Source organism: Podarcis erhardii (genome assembly GCF_964252035.2).
Source record: "Podarcis erhardii genome assembly, chromosome: 10".
Classification (NCBI taxonomy): domain Eukaryota; kingdom Metazoa; phylum Chordata; class Lepidosauria; order Squamata; family Lacertidae; genus Podarcis; species Podarcis erhardii.
The window spans coordinates 30,624,568-30,652,169 of NC_138500.1; the positions used below are offsets into that span (position 1 = coordinate 30,624,568).

Genomic DNA, 27,602 nt, shown 5'->3' on the forward strand with positions numbered 1-27,602 from the left:
GGGTCTGGGTCACACCCACACATTTAAAGCACTCTTATTCCACCTTAGGAGTCATGGATCTCCTCCAAAGAATCCTGGAAACAGTAGCTTGTTATGGGAGCTGAGAGCGTTAACAAACCAGATCTCGAGATTCTTGGGGCAGGGGGAGCCATGAATAAGGGTGCTTTAACTATGTGATGTGGATGTGACCTTGGTCTAGTTCAAGGTCTAGTTCAAGAGCACATGATCCACCACAGAAATCTGTTTAGGCACACAGATAAACCGGTTTGTGTGGAGGTCAGAAATCTATTGTGTTAACTCAGCACTCCCAGAATCCCGCTATTTTGGGGTGGGATTCAATCATATACTGGCAAATTCAGGTTGCCAAGCTGTAGCTGATAGGGAATTTTTATGCAACAAACCTGCTTCTCCAAAAAATCAGATTTTTTTGCAGTAAGGTGAAATGCACCAGAAAGCATGAGATAACACTTGCTTTGATGCAGCAGTATCTAACCTCTCTGCCAACCAATCAGAATGAACTGCTCATCAAATAGTCAACATCATCTCATTTACCAGAAAATATATTATGATGAATGCTCAATAAACCAATGGTCTGTGGACCAAGAGCCGTTCCTTTCCTTTGCCTATTCCCCTGGCTCAGACACTGATGGGTGCATGAGCAGAGCTTGCTTTCTGTTTTTCCTGCCCCACCCTCAACTCTGCAAGATATCCACAATACAGCCAGAATGTTGGTTTATGTCTTGAACTGCTGCAAGCTGGCAGCTGCAGAAAGCCTGAGATTCTTACTCCAGTGCTCTTTGCTACAATAATTCTTTAGCAACGCCGCATACGGCCAGCTGTTGAAATCTCTTTCAGTTATGATACTGGTCCCCGGAGATCTGGCTACAACTCCGCTTGTGAAGTAAGTTTAGAAATCAATGCAGTGTCTCCCTCTTCATACCTCCTTGTGTTCTGAGAGACCAGTCGATGGGGAAGCTTATTGCAGCAAGAGGGTGAAGACAGCTCGGCTTCCTCACCGGCCCACCCGGTCTCTGCCTCTTGGCCCCCTTCTTATCCAGCTTCCACTTCTGCCTCCGATTCTGGACTGCTCTCTGCCACGGCCTATTCCTGCTCACTAAACCCTGTTTCCTCATCAGCTTCTGACACCTCCTCCTCCCAGTCTTCCCCCTCTGACCACTCATCCTTGTCCCACCACCAATCCCCTGAGCTCTGAGCCTTCTTCCCTTGGGGGTTCCATAGCTGGTACCTCCCACTATTCCTCTGCATCCAGCCAGTCCATGACAGCAGGTTAGGACTGGGACTGAACCAAATAGCTGGGTATCTTTTTTCAGCCCAAGGGCCACATTCCCTCATAGGGAACCTTCCAGGGGCACAGCTAGAGGCAAAAAATGGGCAGAGAATTTTTATTTATTAAATTCATATCCCACCCTTCTTCCCAAAGGAGTCTAGGCAGTAACTAACACAACTCCATGTCAGCAGACTGTATTCCAGCCATGTAGAATCCAGCAGTTTTTCACCTCTCCACTCAAGCAAGCAAGAAGCAACCACTATAGTTCAAGGCCCCATTTGTTGTTGTTATTGTTGTTGTTTCGTCATTTAGTCGTGTCCGACTCTTCATGACCCCATGGACCAGAGCATGCCAGGCACTCCTGTCTTCCACTGCCTCCTGCAGTTTGGTCAAACTCATGTTGGTAGCTTCGAGAACACTGTCCAACCATCTGTCCTCTGTCATCCCCTTCTCCTTCTGCCCTCCATCTTTCCCAACATCAGGGTCTTTTCCAGGGAGTCTTCTCTTCTCACAAGGTGGCCAAAGTATTGGAGCCTCAGCTTCAAGGCTCCATTTAGAGCTATGAAAAGCACTCTTGGATCAGGGCAGTAAGGCATAGTGGGGACAGAGTCTTGAAGGTGCTGCAATTGCCAGAGGATTCAATATGCAGCAACCTGAGGGTGTTCTGAATACAGGCACCCCAATCGTGGAACTCTCCCAGCCTCGATACATTGTCTTATAAGCTTTGATGCCCAGACAACTTATTCAACTTGGGGTTGAGTCCGTGTTGTTTCACTTTGCAAGCTACTATTTAACTGGGTATGCACTCTGGCCTGTTTTACTGTTTCCTGATAGACTGTGTGGTTTTATAGTGTTTTATCGGTATTGTACCCCTCTTTAGGATTCTTTAATAATAAAAGCAACATAAACAAGTTTTATAAAGTGAATAAAAATAAGTAAAAGAGAAAGTGAAATTCCAAATGCTACATAAGAGAGCCTGAGAAGCTGTTGGTTGTCTGCACACCCAGAGGTCAAAAGTTTCTCAACCCTGGTCTAGTCACTCTGGCTGTGTGCTATTCTCAGTATAGTAAAAAGAGTGGAATGGGCTATTTTTATATATACACACCCACACATATATCACAGATGCTTCCAGAAAGAGGGCCTAGCAAAGAACAACTTCAGACAATAAGAGTTGAATGAAGACACAGAAACAGGATGTTAGTTAAATGTCAGTTCTCATTTATTTTATTTTATTTTAATAATCTTGTTTGCAACATTTACCACATAAATCATCTAAATAAATAGATGCTGTACAGTCTCTTAACCATCGTCAGTACAAAAATAAAGCTGCACGTTGAGTCAATTAAAACTCGCTCTGGCCCTCTCATTTGTATTACAATCTCTGTTTGCATCAAACACTCACTCACGCACAAAAAGGCATTAAAACTTTGATATATGTCTGTATCTCTTAAATTTCGTTTGGAATTTTGTTCCCTCAGCCCCTCCCTCCCCCAATACATTCAGTTAGTCTGTACAAAAACATAACAAAAACAAAGAACTGAGAAGCTCATTCTGTGCAAAGGAAGCTTTTGTGTGCAAAGGTTTAACTTGGGCGTCACGTCAAGAAAACACCAAATTGGATTTCAGGCCAAAAAGGAGAAGGGAAAGAAAACCACTGAGCGCACACGCAAATACACACACGGAAATTCAAACTTTTTTAAAAAAGCAACACCTCAGGTCGGTTTCTCTTTTCCCACCCGTTCATAACTACTTTGCTCCTTTTTAGCTCCAAAGAAAACAATACAGAATCAAGCAACTAACTCAGACTGAGAGACCAAACAGTGCAAACGAGGAAGAACATAGCTCAGACACCCCACCCCCCTCAACAGTATATGGCAGCCCTCAGTAACCTGGTGTCCTCCAGATGTTTTGGACTACAACTCCCATCAGCCCCAGCCAGCACAGTTATAGTAGCCAACTGCTGAGGGCAGTTGTTATGGACAATATGTTTACCACTTTTTACCTCAAAGCATACTTTTGTGCCTCAAAACGACTTGCGTTATAAATATTAAAACCAAATATAAAAGCAGCAAGAAGGCCTAAAGTGCTCATCCAAGAAGATATTGATAAAAGGAACAAATCCTACTCGCCTCACTTAAATGGATGAGCACCAATAGCTAGTTACACTCCCAATTATGAACCAAAAACCCAGGTAAATAAGGTGTTTTCGCCTGGTACCTAAAAACAGATAATGGCGTTAGGTGTGCATTGCACAGAGGGTTGACATAGGGAGAGGCGTTCCTTGAGGTATTGGGGTCCTGAGCCACATAAGGCTTTGTAGAGTCAAGCTATCACTTTGAACTAAGCCCAGAAATTAATTGGTAGCCAGTGCAGTTATGCCAGGATTGGTGTTATGCGCTCAGGCCCTCTTGCCCTGATCAGCCAGCTACAGTTTCCAAACTGTCTTCAAAGGCAGCCCCAAATATAACACACTGCAGTAGTCTAACCTAAGGCTACCAAAAGATAACAGAAACTAGTCTAGAAGTTGTAGTCCTAAACATCAGGAGGGCACCGGGTTGGCAAAGGCTGATATATGGACTCCTTCAGAGATAGGTACTTGGCACTGAAACAAGCCTCCTAACCTCATTAGCCAATTATAATGCCCCCTTTTGATTTCCTGTAAGCTTTCTACTTCATGGTATTTCCTTAACCCCCCCTTTACAAAATGGGTCACCATTTAATGCAACAGTCGGGAAGAAAAAGCTGCTGCATTGCTTACATCCCACCCTAGAGCCTGACCTAGCTCCACAACCCTAAAAAGCTGTTAAAGTGCAATTTATCAAGGGGACGGGAGTCTGAAGAGATGCATTAAAAATACATTATATACACATACTTATAAATGGAAGAGATCCACAATGCTGCATTTGACTGACTTGCCCTAGGCCAGAGGGATTGATACTGGAGGCAATTTTATTGCTGATGCCTGGAAAGTGTAGCTAGTTTTTCATAGAGCTGTATGGAATCCTAAAGGGGGAAGTATTATGCCCTCCTTGCTTGGAATGAGGAGCCTACGGTAAGAGTCAGCCAAAGCGTGAAAGGCTAACTGCAAGTCGTGAAGAGGAAGTTTAAGAGCAGCTTTGTGGCCTAACGTGACTACACCTGTTATCTTGCCAGATGCCATTAGAAAGCACCAGAGAAATAAGCATTTACAGTGGAATCCTATGCATGTTTCTCCAGAAGGAAGTCACGCTCTGTTCAATAGGGTTCACTCCCAGTTAAGTGCATAGGGACTGCAACTCCGGTGCCCTTTCCTGTGCGCTTCAGGCAATCTGCAAGCTGGTTGCTAGTCAATACACAGGAAACCTAAACAATCTGCATTACAGGCAAGTGCAACCTGTCTGACTGTGGGGTTGGTCTGGAACCCAACCGTTGCTGGTTTTCCCCTCTACCTTAATTCCTGGTACACTTTGTCACAGGACTATCCATACTGTGACAGTGTTGAGATAAGTGTTGAGGGGTGTTTTGGCAGCAGTAAGATCTGTATTTCCCCCCCTAAAAGGGATAGATCAATATTTTTGATTCATCATATGAACTTCGGTACCAGCACAACATTCTCCTCTTCCTCAAAGATCTTGTTTCACCTCCTTTTCTCCCATCAATTCTGTTGGTTTATAAGCTTCAGAAGAGGACAGTACCCCATTCTCACCAAGCAGGCAAGCTAACACCCAACATGGATTTGAAAACACACCTTTCCCCACTTCTTAGGACTCATCAAAACCCAGCTTTCACTTCTGGGCTTTGCTTGCTTTGTGGTAATTTTTTGTTCAGAACATGTTTACTATGCTCTTCTATATGTGCAAAATTTACAGTGTTCAATATCAAGAGGAAGAGACAACGGCTGCCTCTTCCAAGAAAGTCTCTTATCATTAGAAAGGAAAACCTGATCCACATCTCACCATTTCTTCACATGCTCACATCTCCTTCCACTTCTTAATGGATTGCTACACTGCAAGAATGGCTATAGCAGGTTCACCATCCCTACTTTATACAGTCTTACGAAACCAGCAGCATAAACTGTCTTATGAAACTGCATACAGTTTCCTTACTTCTTTGCTCTATCATCAATTTTGGCTGAAGATGCACCAATACCTGAAGGAGCATCAACTTCACTATATAACCGCTTATGAAATCAACTCTTTATAACCTATATAATATGGTTTCACGGGGGTGGGGGTGGGGAGATTATCTTTTGTACAAGTGAAGTACCATCAAGAAAACATGCCACTGGAGAACATCAAATGACAGTGCACATAGTTCTCCAACTTACGATGCATTTCATTTTTAGATAAGAAACACATTCCTCTGTCTACTGTGTTTCATCTTTTCTCTACATCCACCCACATCTGCCATTACCTGTTCCCTAGTATAGCTTCAAGCCAAATGCTTTTCTGGATTAATACTCACACACCAACATGGAACATTACAACATCCCGAGCTCTCTCTAATGTAGGGCATCAGAGCATACTATGCACATATAGCATTTATACACAGTAGTTAGATTAATTGAAAATATGGCCCCCTTTCTACACCTCTCTTCTCATAGGAACCATTGTCCACACACCAAAAAAAGGGTAACAAGTTCATGGCAATGCAAGGGGCATAAGGAGAGTTATGTAAACACCGGCTGATAGCATTCATCATACTGTGTGAAGACCCATTATAGTTGACTTGAGCCCCTTAAGTCCACTGACTTCAGCAGGTCTATTCTGGATGTGACTTAGTAGGACATCAGCCATTCATAATAACTAGCCTTCCCCAACCTGATGACCTCCAGATGTTTGGGGTTGCAACTGTCATCTACCTCACCTGGTCAGTGGCCAGGTATGGAAAGAGTTGTATCCTAGAACTTCTGGAGGACACCCAGGTTGGGGAAAACTGCATAAAATGCAATGAATTTATTTAAAGGAAGTTTGGTTTAGACTCATCACTTTGGCATCACTTTATATAAAATGGGTTGTTTTTGCCAGGAAGGGGTTTCCTATTTGTAACGTTACAAATGCTGCACGTTACTGAAGTGATGCAGTCCAACCTCAACAGTGCAGCAAGGACGTTACTAGAAATGGAAAAGAAAACAACTGTATAACTGTTTCGGAGATTAAGAAAAAATACTGCCAATGGACAGTTCCTTGGAATGACCCAAGGGCACTCTTCATGTGATCAGAATTTTTGAAATGGTCAATTTTTATGCCATGCATACTTGCCAATCATAAACACACATATAATAACAGTAATTGTTTGTAACATCACCACATCCCTATCTATCATTCTATTGCCAGCTAAATCAAGAACACTACAGATGTAACTTGTCTGTAGTTAAAAAGGGAGACAATAGTACTAATACTATTGGTACCAAGGTCAGCACCCTGGAAACTCAGCTCACGTACCTATGTACAAACCTGATACAAAGCTTGGAACTTGCTTCCGCCATGTATGTTAATTCTCTAAAGTGCCATAAAAGTTAGTTGCTACAGACCAGGGATGCTGACCCTCCAGATGTTGGGCTACAATCCCCATCTTTCGTGACTACTGGCCATGCTAGCTGGAGATGATGGGAACTGGAGTCTAACATCTGGATGGCCACAGATTCCCCATTCCTGCTATGGATGAACAGTCTTACTTCTTTCAGAAGTCACCAGGTGCTGCTGCGAAGCTTCTTTAAAAATAAACTGAAAGTGACTAGCAAACTCTTCCACGCATTAAGTCAAACGTCTATTTCCTCGTCTAGATCTTTGAACTGAAACGATGTACAAATTACTGCAACGTATTTTGGCAAGGTGTACAGCGTATGGTTTGTTTTAACAACTAATACCCTGCCACAGTTTTAACAGAGAGAAAAAGGGGGGGGGCCTGCAGAGCCATGGCAACCATGAACCCCACTGCACACAGTAAGGCATTTTTGCAAGGAATGAAAGATAATTACAGCAACACCCATGAAAACCTCCTGCAAGGTAACACATTTAGAGCTGGCGATACCAAGGGTTGCCAGCTGCCACCACCCTGGCAAGCCTCCTTTGTGTAACTGCTGTGTGGCACACAGAGATGCAACAGACACAACTTTTCCCAGCATGAAATGCAGAAATCTGCACCTGCTGAATTTCTGCCTATCACACAGCTGTCATACAAAAAGGCACAGGAACCCTGTCTGGAAGGGGGAGGGAAGAGAAGAGAAGGCACAAAGCCTAATGGCAAGTCACTGGGCACATGGGGAAAAAAATCTAATGGGGCAATAAGGTTACATAAAGTGCAACCCACCTAGAAAATATTGCTTTAAAGAGCACATTTCTGGGCTCTTTTTACACATGGCATATCCTCAGGGGCAACTCAGAACAGTCACATATAACTTATAACCAGTGGATTATAACTATTGGGACCATCCAATTTCAACTGAATATTATAACCACCTACTGGAGACATGCAAATGCTCAATTTAAGATGCACATGCTCACATGTACAGGATTGTAGTGGATGGGCCCATTTCCCCTTGTTGTGATATTCAATTTGTTTGGCTAAGGAACAGGTTTTGTTCATTTCTATTCCCTAAGGTTTACAAAGCCACTAAGGTGGGTCAGGGGGACAATGCTGCCTTCTCCGCTTCTTCAGCATTCGCACACAATTGCCAGATAAGAACTCAAGCTACACACTGCTTTGGAATTGTGTTATCGCACCAGAATCAAGACTTTTTGCTCCTGGTAATTAGAGAGAGACTCCAATTTCAGTGTCTCCCTGACCAGGTTTGAAAAGGGAGAGGGAGAAAACCCTGCACAAAACATCTTTTCACTAGCAAAAGCAACACTGTTTGAGAGGACACAGACTTGTATCACAGAGCCAGCCACAAGACAACACAGTTCAAACCATCAAAGAGGGAGGGGAGGCAAGCATCCTTTCTGAGGCCGACAGCCCAGCCCTTCACATTTACTGGGAGGGATGTTACACATACATTTTGATAAGCCTTATTTTCACATGTGGCCTTGGACCACAGCATTAGCTTTGAAAAAGGCAAATCATGCCACTGATATCTAAGGAGAGGTGAAGTGCCTTTTTCCAACTGTTTGATCCTCTTAAACTCAGCCTCTAACAGCTGTAGAAGTTCCTTATCAACAGCGAAGATGATCACTCTCTTCTGGTGCACCTAACATGGCTAGAAATGGTTTCGTGCAAAGACAGATGTCAGTGACCAAATTTTTTCGAAGTTACAAAACACACACACTTGAGACAGAAGCAGTTTCTTTTTCACTGACTGCTAGGGCTGACTCCTATACAAACCCCTATAGAAACCTTTTTCTTATTATTAAAGTGGTGGCAGGGAAGGAAATAACGTTTTGGATACAGGCCTGGGAAGAGACTGAGGGCACACCTGCAATGCCGTGCAGACATGCACTATTTTGTCAGCCATTCTCTATCCCTTCCACAGAAAACCCTGACAATGGCTAAAGAATTTTCAGTACCCTTATTAATTCCCAGGATTCTCTGAGGGAAGTGAGCCAACATATATTTGGAGTGTCCGCATGGCCTTAAAGGAAGAAACAAAAGCGCCAACAGAAATGGAAGTCACATAACAATGCTTGCTTTCTGCTGTTTAGTGAGATGGGGAAACACCTAGGAAGATGTGGGTTTCCTTTTGCACAGCAGGTTAAAGCAGAGCAAGTCACAGCTGCAGCGAGCTTCCTAAACTCTGTGGAAAAAATGGGGCCAAGACTTCATAGTGCTTAGAAACCCAATATTGTTTTAGATTTAGATTTAATTGTTTTAGATTTAGATTTAGTTAAGTATTGGTTTATAAGTACAATGTGCAGTCAATTTGTATCACAGGAGAAACCCATGGAGGGGCGGAAGGAAGTCAGAGAGTCAAATTGAAGCAGTAGAAACGATGTGAAAACTGGATGTTACGAAAATGGGGGGGGGGGATGAGAGAGAGAGAGAGAGAGAGAGAGAGAGAGAGAGAGAGAGAGAGACCCAATATTGTTATGCAAGTATTGTAGCCCAGCCCTTTATGGATCAGAAACTATACATGGAGTTGACCTTGGGTTGCCAAGTTTTCAACTGACCCCTGAAGCTCTGCTGTTTGATCTGCAGGAATTTAAATGGGAAGGATTTTATGGCACAGAGAAGCCTTTCAGGGCATTATTGCCTGCTAATTTCTGCAGATCAAGCCACTGTTAAGAGTCACAGCTTCAGAGGATGGTGAATAAGTTGGTACTGGTTGCCAACCAAACCCATGCATTCAGATCCTGCAATATGATCTGCTGATATGTCTCAGTGCAATAAGTACCTGATGTTTTTTTTTAAAAAAATGAGGCCATTTTTTCATTTCTGCAAAATGGTCCATTAATGTAATATAGACCCACCAGGTCCCCACAAGAGACAGCATTGGGCGCAAAAACTTAAATTTCAGCAGTGGAAATAACAATGTTATCCTCAAAACACTTGAAGTAGCCAAAGCTCCCATGAAACATGAGGAGATCTATAGCTCTAGCCTTTTGGTGGATTAGACTAGAACCTAACTAAAGAAATCAAATTTGGGGGAAGTTATCTCAACCTATGCATACACAATAGTAAAAAAAAAACCAAAATGCCATTTTTATCTGCTTCTAGTTTCTGGGAAGAGCCTGTCCAGCCCTCACATTCTGTCCAGGCCTCACATTAAAAAGAAATCAGCACCGAGTCAAGCTCTTGCATCACTAACATTGTCTGGAAAGTGAAATATTTATAGCCAGGCATCCAGATAACCCAGATGTCCTGGTATTCTGCAGCCTGATGGAAAGACAAAGACGAGGCCAGAATAAACTGAGGGACCATGTCCAAGAAGCCAGCCCCCTTCTTTGTTAGCATGAATAGTTTGAGATAGCATGATTTATACCTTCAGACCCAACAATGACCTTTCTCCTTTTAACAGCTCTGGAACAGAGAAAATCCATAGCACTTGCACTACTTTTAAAAACAGACACTATTATCGAGGATGGGAGGTGACGCTCTTGCACAGAACTGAAGTGTTCCTCCAAAAACTGGTTTCGGGTCTGTAGTGAAAGATTTATTGCAGGTATCTGGGACTAGAAACTCCACAGGGCGTTAAATTCAGCTTTCACAATCTCTAGAGACTAATATAATTTCACACACACCTAGGGGAAGAAATGTTCTTTGTAAGCTAGACGATGAGGTCAGTAAATAAGATAATCAGAAGGTGCACAGCAACATTCTATTGCTCCATCAGTTTCTCTTTCACCCCCTAATTCCTAAACAAGTCGTATATGCAGATGTTCGTCCCATTCATTTCAGTGGGATATAAACTGAAGTACCTATGGCTAGGAGTGCAGCCTTGCCTTCTAGCTTGCCACCCTCACACTCTAAAGGAAGATAAATTTTGTGGAACTTTCCCTTTTGCTTAAGTAAACTTAAAGGAGCACACAAGCACAAGAAAATATTCTAAAGCTATACAGTTCATAGATACCACCGTTCCTTATATATAAAAAAAAGTCACAAAGAAGTCCAGCACAAATTTCAAGGCATTGAAGTGCAAGACAAGGCTCTATAGAAGTGCAAGCAGATTCTCCCTGGCAAAGGCTAAGATGTTCACACACACAAACTTATTTGTCAAGAAAACCGCACACAAGTATCAGAGACTCCAGTGTTGAACAAGAGAGATAACATCAAGGGCAAAACTGAAGTGGAAGAATTTTATAAGTCTCATAAACATATTTCAACCCCATTCCCTTTCACGCCAATATTTCTGACCCCATACTTTGATCAGACAGGACAATATTGGCCAGTGTCCATATCTGCTACACTACCAATTCAACAAGGCAACAGCTACAGTTCTTCTGACTTCACAAGGAAGTTCTCACTCTATCATCACCTCCACTTTTACCCACCCAAAGCCCCATGCCTCAAGAGATATATGAAGCCAGTTTCATGACAATGGGCAGATAATGGAAGGCCACAGCAAAGCCTGAACATGGATAGAATTTTATGCAGAGTTTCTCTAGTATCCTGAGCCTGGCAGATATTTAAACACAAAACCAGAGAGATTCCCAACTACCTCCTGGAAGTTGGGAATGCCTTCACCACCACCACAATTGATAACGAGAAGAAATGTCCAAGTGGGGCAGGCTGAAGCAGCTGTTTAAAATTAACAAAAAGTCTTCCAGCTATTTATATAAGCGGAATTGAAATTACCGGGCAACTCCATCTGTATGCATCCAAGAACGACAAAAGACGGGCTTGTAAAGCTACAGTTCACTACCAGATAGCCGTAATGGCTTAGTTCTTGCACATCTCATTATTCCATCAGCCTGCCAGTGGAACAAATATCTGCTTCTCATGTGGTTATGTTTGTTCCAACTGGGGTTCCGAGGTTTCACTGACACTGCATGTGTGCTGATGCACATCCAACCCCTCCTCGCCATGACCCATCATCAGTCCTGTGGATCCTCCACACAGGACACAATCATACTCTGCTCTGGGAGGATTCAAGCTTCCTAGGTCCAACTGTTTGCTAAGAATCCCTGCACATCTGCCAGAGAACCATTGGATGATGCACATTGCAGAGCAGCCTCCCCATACTTTGTCCTCTCCAGATGTTTCAGACAATGACTCCCATGATACCTGGCCACTGGTCAAGCTGCGCAGGGCAAACAACAGTTGCAGCCTAAAACATTTGGAGGGCACCATGTTGGGGGAGGCTGTTCCAGAGCATGCTCTCAGTGGGTGTGCAGTGATAGTCAGACCTGGTAGGATTCACTTTACCCCCTACTTAAAACCAAATGTAATTTGGCTGTGCACAGAGAGAAGTCAATGAAGACGTTCCCTGGAGTGACACAACAAAGCAAGCCGTAGTACAGGAAGTCTCCCAAATGTATAGCATGTGTGGAAGCACTGTGGAGGCCACATCTTGTACAGTACAGAAAAGGGAGGAAGCATCAAACATGGGAACTCAGCCACCCAAAGGACCACTGCTTTTCACAGACACCTCTGGGAAGTGATGAAGTAAAATCAATTCTGAAACATGGAAGAATACAGGGAAATTTGTATTTAGCATCTTCCTCTTTTCTGAACATTCACCGGGTCCTTCCTTCGATTGCAGATATGCTATAACTGATATAGGGAACGGACATTTTTCCAGAATGCACTGTGAATAAATGTCTTTGCCAGTGAAAAGAGCTTCCACTTCCCAAATGGACAAAGCAACAACACATAATATCTATATACTCTCTCTGTGTCTTTATAACAAATGAGGAGAGAAAAAAATGTACAGGCACCCCCACGTTGCCTTCTTTTTTTTTCTTTTTTTCTTTTTTTGCTTATTTGAAAGGGGAGCAAGGGAAAGAGAGCCAGTGAGATCAACAGTCAAAATAAAACCAAAATCCTCTGTAAACATTTGTGAAGGAAAATTTCTGGATTTTGCTTGTTAAATAATATAATTAAATTCACCCACCCCTAGAAAAATCTGATTGGGAGTACGGTGGGGGGCAGGAAAACACACACACACACACACACACACACAAATGAAAAACAAAACGAAAAGGAAACAGAAATCTTCCAAACATGAAGAAAAGAAAAACGATGAAATAATAATAATAATAGAAAAATGCAGATTCAGAATGGGATGCTCCTGTCTCGGAAGAAGCCCTCTGCCATTTGTGCTTCTCTGAAAGTCACGGTAATGGAGTTTGCTGTGATGTCTGTCACTGTCACTTCATTTGGCGGGAGGGCGGGGCTCCAGGAAAGATTGCCTTCTGCTGCCTCGGAGCTCACTGTGGAAGAGGAAGGAGGAAAGAGAACAGCAGGTGAGAGGGAGGGGGAAGTGGGAGACCAATAGGAATCAACAATCTTGTCCTTATGAAACAGGCTGGCCAACTACGAACTGACGCAAATGGGGGGCGGAGCAAACACACAGTCACAGACCAATAAATATGTGGCCTATGCAAACCACCTCAAACCCACTTTACAGGCTATAGGATTGAGACCTGCCCCCACCTGCTTATTCACTAAGCCAGTGGTTTTCAACCAGTCTGCCATGGCACCCTTGAATGATGGTCCGGGCTGCCGCAGGCAACAATGGCCTCTGTCCCTCTTCCCTTCCCTCCCTTCCTCTGATGCCCTCGTGTCTCTGCCTCCCAAAAGCTTGCACAGATGTTTGTGGCAGCAGCTCTGGCTACAAGCTCCCCATGTGAATGGTGCCTCTGGGGCTGGCCAGGGGGTGCTTCCCAGGCCCCTGTGGGGCAGTGTGAGGAGGCACCTCTCTTTATGGCAGCTCAGAGAACAGGGGCGGCTGCCTGCAGGACTCCCAAGGAGAGGAGGCTGAGGGAACACTCCACAAGGGAGGGTGTTCGAGAAAGGGTGGGAGCTTGCCAGCTCTGCAGGCAAGGCGTGACATAACTGGGCTCCTGAGCCCCACAGGGGTGCTGCAGAAAGGAGGTAGTTGGTCAAGGGAGTCGTGGACCCAAAAAGGTTGAAAACCTCTGCACTAAGCAAATCCTCTCACTTAAAAGGGATATAGTTTGCTATTGGGTTTATGCTGTGCAACAAACCAAGGAGATATTTTCCAGATGCTTGTTATATGAAAAAGGAGAATTCGCCACAGAGAAGTTAAAAGGAGATGCTGTGCTTTCCAAATCCCTCAAAATGAGTTTCCTTTTAGTGTCAAGTGGGAATATACATTTCATCTCCTTCATAGGAGTTTCAAAACACATTTATTTACCCATATGGCCTCAGCAACAGCTGAGAATGAGGGGCCCGCTTCCTAGATTTCTCATTTGGGACCTTATACATTAAAAAGCAGCAGCAATAATCCCACCCCCAAGCCAAGAGAGATACATGGAGAGGGGAGGGAGGGAGGCCTCCATCTTCTCTTATTTACCTGTTCTGCACCCTCCTGTCCCACCTGGGAATGGAAAGTGGGCCCTTTAACTGGGTATTCCTGGCATCTCTCTCGGATATCTGAGGTGTGTCTACTCTCACCTGAGAAAGGCTCCATTTCTCCCCGACACTACCCGGGATTCCACATGTGTGCTCACGTTGAAGGGAGAATAAAAAAAATAAGGTTTACATTTCTCTAGTAGAATTTGTCAGCTACACCTCAAGGGGCTTCACAATGAAAGCTACAATGGAAGGCTCCAAAGTACCCAGCAAAATGCAGCAGCCATATTGTGTTATTGGGACTTGAGAAGAACTAGTCAACACCTTGGCTTGCAGGTGCAAATAATCTAAGCCCCACTTTGCTCTTTCCAAACCAACTGTGCAGAAAGTGCAAATATCAACACAGATGGACACTCCTGTCAGATGCCTGTTTTATTTATTAGGCTATTCATATACCACTATTCATTTTTTAAAAAAAGAGCGGTTTACAACCATCATACACAAAACCCTATAGAAAACCATATAAAGATCTAAAAGCAGGGGTCAAGTAACAATTACAGAAGGGTATTTTCTGAACTGCAACCATGAGCTTGGCAGCATTTCTACCTCCAGGGATTATCTTCTGCTTTCCCCACCTGTCACTGTGGGGAACCGCAGGCCGAGGGGGCCAAATGCAGCCCTTGAAATTCCCCCCAGGCCACACTCCTTCTCTAGCCCTGCCTCACACCCCAAGTACTCCCTCCCTCCATATTTATTTATAATGAAACATAACAAAGTATAATAACAGACGTCAAATAAAATAGCAAAAGTATGAGAGACTATCTAGAACTAAACATATAGGAATAAACTTCCATACCTAACTCACACATAATTAGTATCCCAAGGCCCCTACGTGTTCACTTTTAAACAGTTTTTTTTAAAAAGTAAGTTTTCTAGGCCTAAAGGTTGCAAAGGTAGGCTTTACCATCTACAGACAATGCCTGTTGAAATTTTAGAAGCTACAATTTACATGCACTTGACTTTAAAGTCCTTCTTGGATGGGCAAAGCTCCCTGATTAGAAGATGTAAAATAAGTTATTTTTAATGAAGCAAGTTTGCTTTATTTGCATATATGCAAGTTGTAGAATGCAGCTTTCTTGGCACATGTTCCAGTTTTCCACAGGAACATTCCCCCCCCCCTCAAAGAATGGAGTCCATACAAACCTCCTGGTGAGGATGGCACACTGGGTTTCAACAGCACCACTTAGCCCTCCGAGCAATGCATGTGTGTGAAGATCACTATAAAAGCTCTCCAACACAAAAGTGTTCCTCTACTAAAAAAAGATACTTCCTATATACACACCAGGAAGTTTATATGCATTTTATACCAATCTAGGCTTTCCTTCGTGAGGCCCAATTGATACGGTTCAGCTGAGGGTGTGTAAACCAGGGAAGGAAGGACCACCAGCCCAAAGACCAGACCTGGCTCCTTCCAAATACAGTTGTACCTTGGTTCTTGAACACTTTGGTACTCGTACGTTTTGGCTCCCAAACGCCACAAACCCGGAAGTGTTCCAGTTTGCGAACATTTTTTGGAAGCCGAACATCTGACACGGCTTCCGCTTGACTACAGGAAGCTCCTGCAGCCAATTGGAAGCCGCGTCTTGGTTTTCGAACGGTCTCCTGGAACGGATTAAATTTGAGAACCAAGGCACCACTGTAATTTTTTAGCCCTGAGGCGACTTCAGCACATGGTTCTTGAAGGGTTTGCTACAAGTCCACCACAAAAAATTAGCTACCCACAGTACAGATTGATCTCTGTTAGATATCCTTTGAGATACCCAGTAGCCCTCCCCTGAGCTCCAATTCCCAAGGTTTTCAGGAAATAACTCTTAAACCACTTTAAATATGTAGCATAGATATACACCCAAGAGACCACAGGGAGGTGGGGAGAAACTTCTCTACCAATATGGCTTCTTCTTCTTCTGTGATGGTCACCCATAGTAAGAACCTAGACAAGAAGCACATTCACAGGCCAGCTGTCATTAAGAAGCCGTGCAGAACACCAAGCCCGAAGGATGACATTAAACGCTTTCCTATTGGGGGGACTTCAATCTACCATTGCGGTTTTGGCAGGAGAGCGGCAGCGCTGCCTGCACAGACCCTGCTGGTCTGCCCGGACTAGTGAATGAACGGCATGGAAATGAGCACAAGTGTCAAGTGGTGATCAGATTCAGAGTGTCTACTAACCAAACACTCAGGGTTATCTCCATCTAAGCCACACACAGCTGAAATCAATGGACTTGACTAACTTAAGCCCATTGGTTTCAATAGGTCTGCTCCAAGTAGGACTTAGCTGGGAACAATCCTAGATCTGAGATTTCCCCCTTCAGGTCAACCTGCAGGGGTAGTTGGCAAACAAAGGGTTAGCCCCAAATGGCACGCACTTTGTGCAACAGTTAAGAGAGGAACCTGGATGCCTAAGCAAGTGAGATGAGATGGGCTCTACGTAGCTTGGGGTGTTTGCCAGCGCTTACTCTTTTTGCTGGCAGGTTGCGTGGCCTCATCCCAGTCACTGGGGGTCTGCCTCTCCTCCAACGCCACTGGCTCCTTCAGGAAGAACTCCCGCCGACGGTTCCGATTCTCCAGGCTCGCCATGCGGGTGAACTTCTTCCTTGAAAGGCGCAGGTACTTCTGGTTCTTGCTCTGCTTCCGAAGCGGGAAGGGCAAGACAGTCGCTCCACTCTTCTCGGGCAGCTCGGTCTGCCCTCCCTTGGCTAGGCTGTTTCCTCCTCCCCCAAACCGCCGTGACAGAGAAAAGCAGAGTTTCTCTTTCCCTTTGTGTGCGCTTCGCAGGTCCATGCTATACAGCCTCTGCAAACGGAGGGGGGAAAAATCACAATTCTGCCCCTATATTTCTATGAACACCTGTAGCCATAGAGCCATAACATCCTTGAAGAACTAGCTCAATATGTTCTTCACCTTATGATATGTGTGCACACACACACACACACAAACATATTAATAATAATTATTTACAGAGAAGCAAAAAAACTGTAATGGAGAATGATCAACAGGAGCGGAACACATTAAGCATTGCTTTGAACACACGACAGTGTGCAATGCATCTTTCTGATGGGAAAGATTAAGCCACTAGAGATCTGTAGGGTAACTTTCCCTGAAAATGTGTACGCAGTGATTCTTAGATTTTAAGGAAGTGTTTTGTTTTAATCATAGTTTCAAGATTTAGAGCTGGTGAGCTGTGTTCAGAACCATGATTTGATATTAATTGCACTGATTGTTTTGGCCTTGGTGGTTGGGGATGAACTTTGTGTTTTTTCTTGTTATGTTTGCTTCTTCTTTTCTTCTGTCAGCCACTTTGAGCAACTCCTTTGTGGAGGGACAAGCAGGACATATATTTTCAAAATAAATGTAGAAGTACTTAAAATATATATATATATGCATGTAGTGGATAGCTGAGTCTGTACAGCAATGCTGGGGGGCTTAAGAACAGACAGTGTCATTCAACAAACTTAGGCCCTTACCTGCAGCAAGAGACGTTTTGGTTTGGGGCCTCTCTTCCTGTAACCTGAGGCGCGATCTTTCTCTTCCCTGAGGAGACAGAAGATACCTAGCAATTCCATTTGTTAACACAGCAAGGCCGCTTGTTGATCCAGGTTATTTAAGGCATATCACAGAGCTGTTGCTTGTGCAAATACAAATTGTAGTGGAGAAGGGAGAGACTTTCATTTGGCTTGGTTGGTAGTTGGAGCTGTTCTTTCCCCCCACAACCTAATTTAGCAATGCTTAACAGAGTCGATACCTACCTGCTATACAAGCAGCAACTGGGATCAACAGTTTGGTGCATGCAAGCACACAAGAATACACAAAACCCTACGTGATGGATATCACAGTCTAAAGCTGGTTTCACCATTAAGCATAGTTTTGTGGTTCACACACAACGGGAAGCTCTGGTTAACTGCCTTGTCTTGTTGCCGGTTCAAAGGGTGGGAGTGAATGGCAGAAATGACACAGCTTGTGCATATCCTGCTTTAGCAAGTCAGGATTTTCAGCTTAGTGTTATGTGCTAATGCAACCAATGGTAATTCCCATTGGGCTAAGTAAGATACTGATATTTTAGACCCTAACTACACATTATGGGAAGACACATGGCTGCTGCTGGCATACATGGGTTGGTGGCACATATTTATTTTCCTAGTAACATGCAGTCCAGGCAGCTAGGAATATTGTCATTTGTCTTATTGGGCAGGTGAAGAGGCTGCAGCATATTCTGGGAACTCTTCACACTGGGGTGCTCTCAGGTAATTGAGCCATAGTACAGAAGCCCCAGTTCAGCTGGGTGCCTGCTCTTTAGATTAGAATAAAGAGCTTGATTATTAGCTCTCCTTGCCTTGATAGGGGAAGAGAGAAACTCTTGAGCCAACCTGACCACGCTAGATCTCTTTGATGCAAAGCCTCTTGTTTTAACCTCTCCCCAAAATAAAAAGGAAATATTCTTACTTCTCTTCATAAGCCATCACCAGGCGAGGGTCAAGAATGTGATCCTCTGGCTCCCATGTGCTGTATCTAAGAGGAAAAATGTCAAGAGAAAACAATCAAATGGTTTCTGATCAAGTAGGGTGTTGCTAGCACTGTCAAAGTTCTAGCACTTTCCCCCTTATCAACTGGAGACTACAATTTACTCAACAGCTGAAAAATAAAGTATTTGAATTTCCCACCCAAGGGTTCTGCCAATAAATTCTTGAAATAAAATTTATACCATACCCTGGTACATGGAATGGATCAAATAAGTGACCATCCTTCTTTGAAAAAAAGGGATCATAAACTCTCTGTTCTCAGTCTTAAATCTGCCTGTTGCAACCAACAGAAAACCGGATTCCCACAAAACGTCTCCTATGCAGAACCCTGTGCATTTCACCAGCTTATTCTTTCAATGGCAGGATCTTACTAGGCTACTAGATTTGGAGACGCTACAGTGTTTCTTGCCTGCGTCGTTAATGACTTTAGAGCTGTGAAGTATGATTCATTAAAGCTTTTTTTTTTTTTTAAAAAAAAGAATTCAGAAACTGATCTCTGAACACATGGTACTTTAGAAGTATTTTTACCCTTCCTGTCAATCAACTACGGTTCCAGAAGGTGGCATAAAACTTAAAAACCAACACAAAATACAATACAAAGCCACCCAGCAGGGAAGAGGAACAAATTCCAACCAGGAAATCGGGGGGGGGGGGGGGGAGATCCTCCAGAAAAGCATCATCATAGGCTTCAGGCGGGCAGGAAGATGGCAGGGGAAAGAAAGAGAATGAATGAAAGAAAACAAACAAACACTGTGACCACATTTCGTGTGGTGGATACATACATAGGATGGTCCTCTGAAGATGATTTAAATGCCCAGGTAGACATATGTGGGAGAAGGCCATCCTTAAGATACCCTAACCCATATTGCTTTTACAGCAATTAAAAAAATAAATCAAAGCTAGCCTGTTGAATTGTGCTCAAACTATAAGACATTACAGGTTCTATGAAGACACTACAGTGTACTTCAAGTGACTCACCATCATCAACTTCTTAGCAATGTATTCTGGGCCAGTGGATGCTTCCAAACATAGCAGCTCCATGTACAGTACATTACTGTAATCTAGCCTGGATGCCATCACAGAATTACGCAATTGCTTTCTCTCTCTCTCTCTCTCTATATATATTTATATAGTACAGCAATGCTAACAGATGTTTATGGCTCACTGTGATGTGCAGAAGTAGGCCAGTGTGGTTGCAAGAGGAGAGGATGTTGCAAATGTTGATGGCAGCAAGGTTAAGTTTTTAACACATTAGGGAGGTGAAAAATCTTCAGTAGTAAAAGTTATTTTGAAAACAGTTAGAGAAGAGCTGCTGTTTATGCCACAGGTATAATTTCTTCTAAATGATACACAAAATGTGTTTAAAAAAATATAAGAGAAAAGGAAAAGGTGGGGAATGTGTTCATAGCTGCTAAAGTGCTTATAGCAAATAATTCGAGATAGCTTTGGTAACTTAGTCACCCCATATTATCTTGTAAACCAGTAGCAGTTTTATGACTGCACTGTGGAAAGGAAAAAAGTCTATGCAGAGATGTATGATGAAATGGCAGCTATTGATATTTCTTTTGGTATGAAAAACATTCTGCAAACAGGGTTTATGCTTTAAAGAAAAACTGTATATATAATATACACAGACAGGGTAGCAGTCAATTAAGTTTGACTCCGAAAGTAGACCTAAGGAAATTAATGGACTTAACTTGGACATGTCGATTCATTTCAGTTGGGTCTACTTGAGTAGAACTTAGTTGAATCCCACCCATAGAGACACAGTTGCAGCACCTACACGTCAAGGTAAGCCATAAATCATTTCTACACACAGCTGCTCCTCCCTGCTTGTACTGGGGAGAAACAAAGCATGATCCCTTGTTCAAACCTGGCGCTAAGCCATGGATCGTGGCTCATTTCTCTCCAGGACAAGCAGGTTAGAGCACAGCAGGCAAATTTGGAACAAGCCACAGTTTATGGTGTGCACTGATGCACAAACCAGGTCAGTGGGATTGCAACAGAAGATAATGTAGGTTTTCTCCACGTTTACTTTTCTAAAATAATAATAATGAGATTATCTTTCTGCAGCAGTAAATAAATAAATGCAAAAAACCTTCCATTCTGGTGACCTGTCAAAGAGGAAGGATTAGAAGATGAACCTCAGAGGCAGTGTAGGATCAGGACCAGAGAGGATCTCAGCCTTAATCCTAACTCAGGAATTGACTTTCTGGGGACCCTTAGGCAAATTCCCATCTCTCCAAGTTATCACAGCTTTCTCTTGCCAAGCTGAAAGGCAGGGTATAAATATTTTTTTAAATAAATAAATTGCTCAGCCTTGATTTCTCCTGCAATGTGAAATGGAAAAAACCCAGCAGCTGACTCCCACATGCCTGCCTTGCAGCAGGCTTTTTTTCTTTCTCTTTTTCTACCTGCCCTAAGGCTTTAGGGAATGAGGTGTGATGTTAAATAAGTCAATACATTTACTTCAGAAGATGTCTCTCACATCCAGCTCTCAGGGGAAGGGCAAGGTTATAAATAGCTTACATCGCCAGCTTCGTTTTCATTAATTCTTATTCAGTCCTCATCATTAGCCAAGCTCTACCTCCCAGTAAGAGCTCTTCCTCTGCCCCTGCCATCTTCCTTCCAGCCTGTTGTACGCCCCAAAAAAGTTACCACATCAGAAAAATAAAAACGCAAGCTGAGCAAATGTTGTGCTTGCTTTCTACCTCCTTGCTGCACAGAATTTTCACCATTTGTTTTAAGCTGCGAGGGAAAGAGAGGCTAAGGATTCCTTACAGAAGGCAGCAGAGCTGGCAAGCGTTTGGGGTTGGGGGGAGAGAAGAAGAGTAACGGATAGGGAATGTATTAGATCTTTTAAAAAATGTCCTATGGGTGTTGCCCATTCCTCTGCAGTTTAGCTTCTTGCTTGACTGCAGTGAGAAAACACTGCATACAGTATAGAAAAACATTGCAGCTCGGCACACGTAGACACTCTCTCTCTCTCTCTCTCTCTCACACACACACAGAGAGAGAGAGAGAGAGAGAGAGAGAGAGAGAGAGAAGCCAGACTGCAGCAGAACTGCAGACCACGCATTCTGGAAAATACAAGTCACATGATTGCCTCCCTCCTCCCTCCCCCCCCTTCAAACCCAAGTTGTAAACAAGCTTGCAGCTGACTCAGAGCCATAACCCTTCAAATCCCTGGCTCTGAGCTCCTTTGGGTGGGGCATGCAGGCCATTTTTTTTATTATTAAAAAATTGTTTGGAAAAGGCATCCAGAAAATCAGGAGGAAAGGAAGAGAGTACAAGCAGGGAAAAGACTGGGGAGGAGAGAGGCCAAACAGTTTGAAGCATAACCATTTGCCTGCTTTCTTCAAGCCACAATGGAAGAACTGGCACAAAACCGGGAAGGGTTATGGAGTAAGATGGAACGCAGACACACAGAGATATTATGCAGGTATCAAAAGTTGAGAAAAGATGAACAGGAATGTGTTAGGATGAACGGATGCAGAGATGGGGGGGGGTGCTGTACATTGCTCGTTGTTTACAACATATTCTGTGGCAATCAAGAAAATGCACATAAAATATTTGTAGCTGTATTTTAAGCACAGCTCTGACCTTCATGTTCTTAAAATAAATTATCGGTCAATCTTCAGAATGGTTTGTTCATTTATTAGTGGATCTAAGAAGCCCTTATTTTTTCAGTCCTAGGAAAAGCTATGAGCTCATCATATCCTTATTTTAGCGTTTGTTTCACTATGGAGCTTGAGGGTGGGGGGAGACAGAGCAGTGGAAGACTGTTGTGCGGAACTTAAAGAGTGCCACTGAAAAATAGGGGAAAATCACCATGGATTAGAAAACAGCAATAGTACACTCCTCTCTCTCCTTAAATATGATGTGACTAACGAATAAATCCAGCCAAACTCTAATTTGAAGCCATCTTGGGGGAAGTGTTTAGCTAATGAGCTTGACAACACCATGTTGTCAGCAGCAGCACACATTGTTAATATGGAAGACAGAACGTGTGGTCAGGACACAGCTCTCTTCCTGGTCCAAAAAGGAATATTTTTTTTTTTTTTTGCTGTGGCTACACAGAGAGCTCAGAGCAAGCAGGAAGGTGGATACCCTCTGCTGTTTTTGCAGAGTGGCTATATTCTTGCAAGTTATTAAATTGCAACTGCTGGATTGCATCTGACATGAACAGGCACTTAGCCCCTTCTCAGTTATTTCATTAAAACGGGGTGGGGGTGGGGCCGTTACCCTCTGGGTGCTGCTGAACTACAACTTCCACCATCACTGGCCATGCTGGGAGAGCTGGAGTCCCAACAACATCTTGGAGGGCTTCAGTTCCCACATACCCCTGCATTAAAATATGCAAGATACTACTCTGCCCGCACTGTAATCCCACATGGGTAGAAGAAAGCAGATGCCTCCCTATTGCAATGCAGTTTCCTCTGGGGAGGCATTAACTAGCAATAAACACCAGGCATCAAACTTGCAGCTGATTAAGCGATAGTGGCAGGTACTGCCTCATGCAAAAGGAGGGGTGAGGGGAGCATTATGCAGCCAAATGTATGTTAATACCTCACTGGAAGTTTATTGACAGGTATCCACAAACCCACTCAGGGGCAAATGCACCCAGCCTGCTCTGGACAGCAGCACTGTAAAGATATACGGTACGTATTGCAGTATTTTGCAGCTATGATGAGGAGCCTTATTTTCACTGCAGTTTTCGATCAGGTGAAAAAGCAGCGCTCCTTCTCTTCTTCATACTGCCCCCCATATGAGAGGTGACTGTGCCCCTCTCCCGAGTCCTCTGTACGCACCAGAGAATGCTGCAGAGAAGGGAACATTGCTACCGACCACAAATAATGGCTTGGTGCTAAGCCAACATTTGTGGACCCCTGTTTACTGTTCTGCCGTTACTCTACTGGAGTTGAAGCAAACACAACGTACTTCTTCCTTCCTTAGATCTGCATCCCGTGCTCTCTAAAAAGAAATGAAGAGCAACTGTTTCCTTGGGACTACTCCTGTGGTTTCTTTTTTTAAGAAGACTTAAGTTTAAGGTATCTTTAGGGTTCCAGAGGAAAAGGAGCCACCTGCTAATGAACTAACTGTTTCCATCACCACTCCAAGGATACGTATTTGAAGAAAATGTTTAAGAAATTAGAACTCTTGGTTAAATAGGGCCAGGAAGGGAAGTAAGGAAAGAATGGTGTTCCTTTTGTAAGTGGGGTCAACAAGAAACAAAACACAGAGGACAGATAATTAACACAAATGCAGCTTTACAAATATACCCCAGCACTTACTTGGGGGGCCATCCTTTCCATTTCACAAGATATTCCACTTTACCCTATGGGAGGGAAAGGAGAGACAAAAGAAAAAACAAAATCAGTAACTGAAAAAAGTAAAGTAAATTGGGTTGGCAGGATGTGAACCATAATAAACCCCTTCACAAATTTCAACTTGTCCAATTCCTCACACTGGAAATTTAAGCATCTCCTCACTGAGCTACATCCCTAGGTAGGTTTGCCATGCAGACCTAAGCAATGGCCCTTTTTCAAGAGGGTCTTCTTCCAGAACGATCAGCTAGAAAGCATATACAGAGACCCAATAGAAAGACGAATCAAAGCATATACACACAATTAAGAAGGAATGCTTAAGAAGTGGAAAGAAAAATATCCTTTTTAAAGACATTCTGAAGGATCCTGCTGCATTGCTTGCTTGATAACTGTCTGCCTTGCTCTTCTCATTCCCTCTCCTATGAAACACCTCTCTCTTGGCACGTAAGCTCTCTACTTACAGCATTCTGTAATATGATGGATCACATGTCATCTTCTAGATGGTCTATAATCTTATAAAAATGAATGGAAATGGAGCATGTGGCTGGGCTATAGGAATGGTTCTCAATGTCTCAAGCTGACCTATCCAGGTAGCTGCTAGGGGAGGTATCATTTCCCACTCCACCCTGTTTACACATCTTCATTGACCCACAATAAAGGTTGCCAGCCTACCTGTCAATTTAATACAGAAGGTTTTGTTCCTCTACTGCATGATCAGCAAGCCAACCCTAAAGTGATGGTTTCATTTCCTACCATACATGGATGGATAAGGAAGGCAGGGGGAATAAATGCCGAACAATCAGCAGCGTTCAGAGATTATAGGCGCTCTGAGCTAGTATGATGTGATACGGTTCTTTTTGGCCCTGTGACAGTTGTTTCCAAAGTGCATAACTCACCCCCTCTAGGAAGGACTGTGAAGATGCATAAGACCAGAAGGACAAAAAATGGGGAGGGGGGACGGACCCACCACCTATGGTTATCATAAATTTTAAGTATAATGCTATTTCCATTTCCAGAATGGGTTGCCTTAACTTGCAAAAGTCAAGGGAAGGTTCCTAACTCTCTGGTGTGAAATTATACATCTAGGGATAACAGCGCAATCTTAACTGTGTCTGCTCAGAAGTCCTTCTGAATTTAATGGGGCTTACTCCCAAGTAAGTAATGTTAGGACTGCACCCCAAGTCACCCAAATGTCAAGATGTTCACAGTCTCTCAATGTCCGGGTTGTTGAGCAAGCCCTTCATACAGAGAGATGGGTGGTAGTCATATTTTCCATTGCAAAACAATGGGCTGGCGGCCCCTAAGAAATTGGTAGCACAGAGACCCCCAAAAGGCAGATAAAGCATACAGTGAATTGCTCACTTGACATGAATGGCCTAAACAACAAGGCAAAGCTCTGACAAGAACACCATCAAGTCCATGCAATAACACTCAGATGTTCCAGCGCCCATCTCAAGTTTCAATCATGCCTTTGGTGCCAACCGCCATATATTTAAAGCTGGCAGGGTTTCCAGGAGACCCAACCCGTTTCTCTTTCCCACAGGAGTGGAAATGAGGGAAGTGGAGGAAATGGTTCAAACTGAGGAGTAGGGGCTTTGAGAATGCGACCCCCGCTAACCAATGGGCATGTTGGGTATTTCTCCTCCAGGAGAACGCCTTCTACTGCAACACCTCCACTTTGCTATGGGGGCAAGTAAGGTTCCAAAGTGAGCCTAAGGGTGTGCAATCTAGACGCACGCTTGCCGCTGACCTGGGAGTAAGTCTCATTGAAGTCAATGGCATTGACTTCCCAGTAGAAACAGGCAGAGCAACACTGGGCGAAGTCATGCCCCCTGTGTTCACCCTCCAGCAGGGGTCCCAAGCGGTGGAAACCATTCGTGCCAATCACCACGACTGCCACACAACCTGGCCTGGAGCATGACAGCCAACCCATGCCCATGCCTTCAGGGGAGGGAGAGTGACAAGGGCTTCACTGCCGCCCCCTGGCGGCGGGATCACGAGACGCTCCGCCGCCACGCCCCCCTTACTCGCACCACTGTGGCATGCGTATGAGATGTGGGGCGTGGGGGTGGGAAGCATACGATGCCGAGCTGTTACTTACAGCACCGCCACTCCGAGAGGCTTCTCCTAGGCGAGGAGGAGCCGCTTTGACCCCTGCCTAGGAGTCAGTCACCTAGATGAGGCTTAGAAATAGAAATCAAAGCGGGGCCCGCGTGCCTCCCTCCTACCTATTTGACCGCTGTTTGCAGCCGGAGTAGTGGAGCGGGGGGGGGGGGAGAGAGAACACGAGTGGGGAAGACGCCAGCAGAACCCACCTTCCTTATGCGCTTCTTCCTGATGCTTTCCACCGCAAACACCTGCTCCCCGATAGCGGAAAGCTCCATACAGGGAGAAGACGGCGAGGAGGAGGAGGAGGAAGCGAAGGCGGCTGCTCGCGGATTCAGCGCTGCGTGGCGCGGGCTCCTGATTTTGCTGCTGTTGCTGCAGCTCTCGCGCTTACTTACTCCACACTCACACGCGCGGCGGGGCGGGGGGGGGGGGGAGAGGGAGGGAGAGAGATAGAGACGCACGCACACCCCTCGCGCGCTCCGGCACGCCGCCTCTAACGTTCCATTTTAGAACCTGCGCAACATTTTCCCAGGCGCGCGCGCTAGGGAGAGCAGCGCCCCCGCCCTCCTTTTCTCGCGAGCGCCGGGCTGTCAGCGAGGCACCGAGCGCACGGAAGGAGAGCAGCCGCGCCAGCCTCAGACCTGATTGAGCGGCGGCTCCTCCTCCTCTTCGCACACAACAAGTAACCTGCCCGAGCGCGCGAGATAAGTCCCAGCTCCTTGGCGCCCGGGCCTTTATTTAGCGCGCCCGCGCGAGCGAGCTGCCACTCTCCGACGCTTCCTCCCTGCAGGCAGGGAAAAGAAGGGCCGAGCAAAAATAAATAAAGAAATGCATATGTTAAAGATGGGGAGATACATACCGGGGGGGGGGAGTGGGGGAGAGAGGGGAAGACTCGCGCGCACCGGTGCTTAAAGCTGGCGGCGCGCCTGGGAACCTTGGAGAGCAATAGCATTCTTATGCAGTACGCGCACCCGTGGCGGAGGCTGCGATCCTCTGCGCTTAGCTGGGCGCGACCTGCGGGGGAAAGAGGCCGTAGCTCGGCAGTAGAGCCTTTGCTTTATACGCAGCGGGTCGCAGGTTCCAATCCACGGCATCTCCGAGGCAGAACGGAGACGGATCCTGGAGATAACCGCGCAGCTAAGTCAATACTGAGTTCAGTTGTATGGACCAATGGACTGACTCGCTGTAAGCAGTTGCCTAAGTTTATACCCCACCGCTTGACTCTGTGGGGCTGACTTCTCTGAGCAAGCATGCGTAGGATCGCGTCGCACAAGCAAAGGCGGCACCCGGGAGGGTCCTAGGGTTACTCAGGCACAATCGCCCCCGGTTTGTGTCCGCCCCAGTCGTCGTCGCCCCCAACACCATCCTGCATCGGGGGATTTTCCTGTATAGAAGAGGGAAAGCGAACCC

At 44.7% G+C, this 27,602-nt stretch overlaps 1 protein-coding gene across 1 annotated transcript; it reads right to left on the reverse strand.

The window, feature by feature from the left end:
* Positions 1 to 2,485: 2,485 nt before the first annotated feature.
* CBX7 (chromobox 7) lies at positions 2,486 to 26,822 on the reverse strand. Its single transcript, XM_081879400.1, has 6 exons — positions 26,399 to 26,822; positions 24,051 to 24,094; positions 18,680 to 18,745; positions 17,704 to 17,770; positions 16,696 to 17,032; positions 2,486 to 13,074 (listed from the first exon to the last, which is right to left on the reverse strand). Exons 1-6 carry the CDS (start codon positions 26,465 to 26,467, stop codon positions 12,917 to 12,919), a joined length of 741 nt encoding a protein of 246 aa, XP_081735526.1. The 5' UTR covers positions 26,468 to 26,822; the 3' UTR covers positions 2,486 to 12,916.
* Positions 26,823 to 27,602: the final 780 nt, after the last annotated feature.